We start from the raw sequence: 7,642 nt of genomic DNA, 5'->3' as shown, positions 1-7,642 counted from the left end.
GGGCGAATATTTGGGAGCAAGAACAGGTCAACAAAAGGTTATTGGTTAGCAATACATCTATTAATACCAACTTATCAGAGGTGAAAGGTTTTTATTTGTGTATGCTCTTAAAAGTGATATCAGAGTTGCTACTTCATTTGATGATCTAACAATTTATTAGAGAGTTAGCAACCCAACATCAATTTAAGCTGGTAGCAGTGCATGTGGGGTTTCAACAGAAGGTGTGTTCTCCATCTTTCAGAGACGATGCTTTATTGTGGATGACCACTATTCCCAGTTCATCCAGACGATCTATATTGGCAGAAAATCTGAATTCTGGCTAGTCACAACTCACATGCAGATATGAATATCATTGTAAGTTCTTATTTATTTAATTCGAGCATTAATTACCATAAGGTGTATTATTGTAGGGACAATTCTCTCCAAACTAGTTTGGAAAAAAACTCTTCAAACGCTTTTTATATCTTTTTATTGAATGTGAATTTGACAAATCTATCGTTAAAATTGCATTTTCTTATTATATCTTCCATGCTTGCAAAATTTCAAGAAAATCAAAAATCAATAACTACATAATCAATTAAATGTTTAAATTTCAAGTTTTTGTATCCTTAAATTATACATAAAAGATACGTTTATAAATCGAACAGTAATTAATTAACACCTTATTTGAACGAAATTTGACATATATGTTAAGAACATAAAGAACATGTTAATTAATTAATTAATTAATTAATTTGTGGGAGTTTGAAGGGTTCTCTAGAGAGAAACTTTGTCCATTTACTAAATTTCCACTTCTACAGAGTCTAAGAGAGATGCTGATTAGTCATCACACCAGGGTCTGACCTTCTATTAGTCATCCCTTGGTCCAGTGATCAGAAGCCTAAGTTCAAAGGATACACCTTAACCACACAACAGAGAGGTTTATTGTATGGGCCTGTGCAGTTGAGGTTTCTGCACATTCCATATAATCATCTTTTATCTGAGAATGCCTAGTATTAAAAACTATGATCCAATGTTCATGTCATATCATTGGTTTATTTTCAATTACGTCTAGGGACTTCAAGTACATTTATCTAGTGGAAACTTTTCCTCTGAATTAGCTAGAAGTAGCTTTCTCTACATCCTACCCAGCAAGCAAAATGTAAGCAATCTTTCCCATCATTTCAAAGTCCCTATAGAATTATTTCTTCTTCTCTAACAGAATAATTTGCTAGAAAGGGAATCAAAAGATTCTGCTCAACAACTAGCCTGATGCATTAACATTGTCAATTTTTTGCATGAGTCTGATAGTGCAGCATGCAGAATGGCCTTTAACCTTATAGGCAATGCTTTAATACATTTTTCAAGCTCATATCGCTAGCAAAGCTTGCTGGCCTCAGTGATAAGTAGACAACAAGGAAATTGAATTGGCTTCAGGCTATTTACAAATGCATCATATTGTGCATGCATCAACCCTGAATGCTTGGACGAACAAGAACTCCACCCATATTTGTAAAAGAATAATATAAAATTTGGATCCAAGATCAAATGATGGAATGAACATTTACAAAGTCAAATGTTTGCTCAGTAAGATGGTGAAAAGAATTACTAGACTCATTACCATGCAAACATCAACCTAAAGAAAGTTGAAAAAAAGAGAACAAAAAGAAGACACAAAAATCAGGGGAAGAAGGTAAATGAAGAAAGCTTACTATGAATACAAGTACCTGCCAACATATCCACCATGGAATCTGTTGCTGTCTAATTTACAAGGAGGAGACGAGAAGACTGCGCTTTAGGAACTTCCATGAGATCTCACAGATGAAATTGAATGTGCCGAAACTGATGCAGTTGGGCTGCTAAGATCCCGATCTCCATTGACGGCTTTTGGTTTTCCACTCAATCTTTCAATTGTGTCTTGGCAGACTTCATTAAACCAATCATCTTCCGGAAGCACACTGCCAACAAAATCAATCAGCCTCAGGAAAGTCAAATACTCTAATGCAACTTTATCAAACTGCAGCCCGCAGCACAACATTAAAACACTCAACAACTGTCCTGGTTCCGCTAAAAGAAGTGGCAAAAATGGTGTTTGTAAAGAGCAGATGAGGACAATAAAGGGACTCCATTTCAGTGCCACTCAATCTGGGTTTCGTTGGCTAGGAAGACAAATCTCTAACGGGAAGGCTTTTTCATTGGTTGGTCTTGAGTGGAACTGGCTGATCTCAGTGAACATGATAATGAATGATTAGGTAGATTGAAGGAAAAGGATTATGAGGAGTTGAAGAGGGTGAAGGTCCTATAGGGCCTGGCATTGGCTGAGATGGTTGAGATTGAGAGGATTAGCAAGTGGCTGAGAAGGATGCATGGAGTCAATGACAACATGGCCATGGATGAAGGAATTTATATATATATATATATATCTTAATTATTAAAAAAACTCAATTATGACATGCTTTTATTGGTCCACAAATTGAAATGGCTGTAACCAACATATTCTTCAGAAATCTTCAGAAATATAAGCAAATGCTAATTACTTTATCAATAATTAGGGACTACAAGGGATGTGACTAAAAGAAGTTGAAAACCAAAGGGGCTCAATAGTCAGTACAAAACAATATAAACCCGAGGGGTATAGACATTTTACCCTAAATTTTGAGTATGTAATATATGTGTCTGTCTGTGTATGTTAGTTTGTAAATGTATATGCATGCATATAAAAATATTGATGGTGATTACAATGATAGAAAAATGCGAAGCTTATTCATAACCCATAGAGGGGGGGGGGGGGGGGGGGGACAAATAATTAAAAACACTTTTTTTTTTTTTTTGTTATTTTGCAAACAGATTTTAGGTGTCGGAATGTCTGAGAAAATGTGGGAAGTCACGATAAAGCATGCAAGGACTTGCGTTTTGGGCAACAAACAGTACATTTTACGGGGAAATAATCATTTTGTCATGTTCAATCCAGTATGCCAAGTTCTCAAGGCTGTGATTGATGGACAAGACTACACTTCCAGGGAACTAAACAATATTGATAGGGTATGACTACTATTTGCTAACCTTTTTCTTTTATAGTAAACATATATTTTTGTGCAAAAAAATTGTAAGTAATGGATAATTGTGTTTCACTAATATGGGTGTACTTTTGTTGGCATTTGCAGACCTATATTGAGAGATTTGTGAGGCAAGCATATGAAAATTGGAGTTCCTTAGAAGAGGTGGATGCAAATATGAATGAGACTGCCTTACTAACACAAGGTAGTTATAAATTATTATTGCAAGTTATGTAGTGTAGGTAAGGGTTGAGTCCAGTGCTCTTGTGCACTAGACCCGTCAAAGCATTTGAGAAGTGTTCGTATCTCAACGTATTTAGTGCACAATAGTATTGGATCCAAGCCAATTCATTGTAGCGTATCTAAACATAATTATTGTGTTTGACATTAGTAACATATATTTGAAAATTATAGGCGAAATAATGGAGCAATATCCGCATCATCAACTGATGATGTTGAAACCATTTCAGCAACATGGATACATTGTTGATAGAGCTATTGATATGGGGTACGAATTGAATAATGATCAGGCTGGATGCAGTGACTGGACATATTAGCATGCTTAGTAGTAATATTGGAATCAACTATAACATTTCAGAGTTATCATCGGACGGTGAATTAACACCTTCAGCTTCAAGGTCATTCCTCAGTGGGAATTGAAGGTGAATCATTGTCAGGTGTATATAGCCAATGCAGCCAATGCCACTCAAGGAGTTATAGTGTTAGGGCATTAGTGCTGAAAATTTACGTGGTTTGAAAGTGCTTTTTTTTTTAGTAAAAATAATTATGTGCAGTTTGTGTAATTAAATTCATAATCAATGTAACAGATTGATTGCAAAGAAAGCAATTTCACAATTTTTTTGGTCCTATTTCATATTTTCAAATTTCTTATTAACTTTATTTCAAGCCCTTTGGAATGTGGTGGCCATGGACCATGGGTTTCTTTGTGTCAGCTTATAAGGCCAGCCCAGAAGAACTTTCAAGCTCAGTCCAAATTTGGGCCGAGTAGGCCCTTTTAAAGTAAAAAAGGGAGGAGATAAGACAAAAGTAATGGGCTTGGGTTTGATTTAGTTTTTTAAAGAGTAATACTTTCATTGCGGTACCCACAATGGTTTCAAAATAAGTATTAGATGACAAATAGTTACTGGTAAATAAAAAAGTTATGTTAGTATTGAATCAAATAAAAACCTTTATTAATAACTTACTGCCTAAAAATTGTGCAAAAACATTATGGACATAGCATTACTCACATTTAAAAGATAAGAGTATTTATAGACTGTGTTTATTTATGAGTTTTGCATAATTATAATATATAATTGTTTAACCAATAATATCATTATTATTATTTTCTTGAAGGGTATGCTACTATCCCCGAGTGTTGGAATAGTGGTCTGTTATTATTAAGTTATGGAATCTCACAACAGATAATAATGATAAGAGTTAGTGGGTAATGTAAAATAATTAGTACTAAATCCATTGATGACTTAAATTTTTGGATTAAGTGGTATCTATATTATATGGACATCTCAATTAGAGTCTCCCAAGATGTTATCTCCACCAGTATTGAGTAAAGATTCTATTATAAGAGTGAGTTAATATAATTGTAAATGTTGGTGACTTCCATAATTATGCAAGAAAGACTCTCATGTTTGCTCCAACCATTCTACTATATTTGCTACGTTATTCTAAAAAGATTCTAGGTCAAAAGTTTTATTATATGGAATATGGGGGATAAAATGTACAGTAGTATATAAAAAATTTATGTCTTGTTGGGCATAACTTAATGGGCCTGGGTTTAACTTAGTTTTATTTACGAGCATAATGTATTTGGGTCATAAATCATAAAGGTTTGAGTTAATAAAGCTTGTATAAAATTTTGGACTGGGGCCTATGGGGTAACACGAGTGAATGGCCCTTCATAATAAAAATTAAAGAAATGCATAAAAAAATCCTTTACGTAAAACATTTTTTTTTAATTTATTATTTTTATGTTTTTAGTGTTTCATGCAGATGAATCCTTTAGTAAACCAATATATATATATATATATATATATATATATATATATTCTCAATCTATAGAAATTAAGGACAAACTGAAAAATAAGATATTAAGGGCCTATTTTTTTTTTTTCAAAAAGTGGTGTATCCACTTTTCATTTTCTTTATTCTATATTCAAATTCTAAATTTAAATATAGAAAAAAGTAATTATTTTCTATATTTAAATACATCGTATCCGGGTTTGGTCATTATTTTCTAGTTTTTTTTTTTTTTTAAATTAACTTTTCTCACTCACACACATCACATCACTAAAAAAGAAGAAGTAAATTTGTGTTTTCATAATATTTACGAATATACAACCATATTCATATTCGTAGAAAATGAAAATACTAAAAAGTTGTATTCATTTTTTGTATTTAAATCCAACTTTTAGGATACTGAATACAAATATTAAAACCAGACCAATTTTTTAGTGGTGGGACCCACTAAATCTGAAAATGAAAACAAAAAACAGTTATTTTTTCAGCTAACTTGATAAGCCCTAAGACTTTCAAGAAACATTACTCTTTTATTTACACCTCATTGATTTCGCTATAAAATGCTTTCTAGTGAAAAGTAATTTTTGCATTTTGAGGTGTTTGTTTCATTTTAAAATTTGGTCAAAGTTAAAAATATCTTCTGTTCACCGAAAAACTCTTTGTAAAAATTTGTAAAATGCTGTACAAAAACAAAAGGTTTGACATCCACATTCACCTTCCCTTCCCTCTCCTTTTCTCTCCCAAACCCCCCCCCCCCCCCAACCCCCCACTTCTCTTCTTTCACATTTTTTGATTCTTTAATTTTAAAATGTTTATATATTTTTTTTTAATTTTCAAAATATAATAATTTAGTCCATATATCTACATTTTGTCAATTTTTTTTTCTATCCATTTCTCACTTGCATTTTTTATCCTTTAAAATAAGAGATCAGTTTGATTTTAGTTCATTAAATATGGGATTGGTTTTATTTGAGTCCTAAGTTGAATTGATTTGATCTTTAAAGTGGGATGCCTCAACATTTTGTTAATCACATAAACTTAGAAAAGATAAAATAAATAAATTTTTACATTTTAAAATTGGGGACCATACATAACAAAAACCACATTTAAGAGAGAAAGAGAGAGAGAACTAACTTACTCTTCATAAGAAATTATTTATAATTGTAAAAAATCAGTTACATCAAGACTTGCTAAATTTGAAAACTTAGTTAAAGTGTCTAATGTAGGGGAAATTATTGCCTAGTCCCAGACTACAAGGTCAGCATGCTGACCTTGTAGTCCCAGCCAATAGGAGCATGCCAGCACATTAAAACTTGCTTATCTCAGTAGGACTGCTAGCTCTTGTTAACGTCTGTTAACGTTTGGAAATTTTTAACAAGGGCGCTCCTTCAATAAATTCACGCATGCCCTCATGAACTCTCAATTAAAAGGTTTGGGCCCATATCAATAAAATAAGTAATATAGGGTTCTCAGTAGAAGACAAAGGCTTAAAAGCCATAAAGAATATTGACAGCAACATAAGCTCTTAGACAACGGCGGACACAAAGGAACAAGTTACTACTTTTTTTTTGGTTTCAAGTAAAAGCATGGTAGAAATACTGGACTTAGAAAGTGATAAAGGTATATTTTGTTTTGTCTTGTTTTGATTTAATTTATATTTTGGAAGAAAATGTTTAATTATTTGTGGTGATATATTTGCTCTCACCATGGAGATTTGACCATGGGTGTCCCACAAAAAAGTATGGTAGAAACAGAAATTTTAAAGTTTGGTGAAGCTGAAGAAAAAATCGAGAAAATGAACAGAGAAAGTGAGCTAAAGAGAAGAGAAAAGGGAGAAAATGGAGAGAGATATGGAGGTCACATGGGCAAGCACAGCCGGTGGTGGTTGTATGGGACTCGGTGGCTGATGCAACCATGGAGATTTAGCTATGGGTGTCCCACAAAAAAGTTTGGTAGAAATTGAGATTTTAAAATTTGGTGAAATTGAAGAAAAAATCGAGAAAATGAACAAAGAAAGTGAGCTGAAGAGAAGAGAAAAGGGAGAAAATGGAGAGAGATATGGATTCTGAAATTTGCAGCACATTAATTAAACCCAAATCTGAGCCCGCTATTCACGTTCCCGAATTTTGAATTTGCTTTCACTGTTCCATGGTTAAACAGTCGTTAAGATCATCAACTTGGGCTGATGTGGCAGTTCAGCTGAGATAAGCAAGTTTTAATGTGCTGGCATGCTCCTATTGGCTGGGACTACAAGGTCAGCATGCTGACCTTGTAGTCCGGGACTAGGCAATAATTTTCCCTAATGTAGTATGTTAGAATGGGCAAATCAGCATAGATTACTAGGCACATTGAAAATGCACCCCCTTCTCTTTATCTCACATATTTGTATCATATGCAAGTGGAGCAACAAGTAAACTTCTTATTTTGGGGAATTAGTAGGCACATGGTAAATGCACATGCATGGTAAAGACTTTGTTATGGTGTTTAGTAAACATTGGAAATAGTAAGATATATGGCTGCTAGATATATAGAATGGTAAATCGGTATAGATTAGTAGGCAAACATGTAAA

General features: G+C 33.4%; 1 protein-coding gene across 1 annotated transcript; it reads left to right on the top strand.

The window, feature by feature from the left end:
• Positions 1-2,804: 2,804 nt before the first annotated feature.
• Positions 2,805-3,909, top strand: LOC136061507 (protein SAR DEFICIENT 1-like). The gene is made up of 3 exons (XM_065774249.1): positions 2,805-3,021; positions 3,144-3,240; positions 3,450-3,909. The coding sequence occupies exons 1-3, from the start codon at positions 2,842-2,844 to the stop codon at positions 3,590-3,592; spliced, it is 420 nt and encodes a 139-aa protein (XP_065630321.1). The 5' UTR covers positions 2,805-2,841; the 3' UTR covers positions 3,593-3,909.
• Positions 3,910-7,642: the final 3,733 nt, after the last annotated feature.

This window comes from Quercus suber, unplaced genomic scaffold, assembly GCF_002906115.3.
Source record: "Quercus suber isolate HL8 unplaced genomic scaffold, Cork oak 2.0 scaffold_89, whole genome shotgun sequence".
NCBI lineage: Eukaryota > Viridiplantae > Streptophyta > Magnoliopsida > Fagales > Fagaceae > Quercus > Quercus suber.
The sequence above is the reverse complement of the archived record's forward strand: the minus strand, read 5'-3'. Positions and strand labels throughout refer to the sequence as shown.

What these genes read in the sequence shown, in the direction of transcription:
- LOC136061507 (XM_065774249.1), top strand. Translation starts at nt 2,842, where the DNA reads ATGTCTGAGAAAATGTGGGAAGTCACGATAAAGCATGCAAGGACTTGC. An exon ending in AACTAAACAATATTGATAGG is followed by an intron (nt 3,022 to 3,143) that starts GTATGACTACTA and finishes TGGCATTTGCAG; the next exon opens with ACCTATATTGAGAGATTTGT. An exon ending in GACTGCCTTACTAACACAAG is followed by an intron (nt 3,241 to 3,449) that starts GTAGTTATAAAT and finishes TGAAAATTATAG; the next exon opens with GCGAAATAATGGAGCAATAT.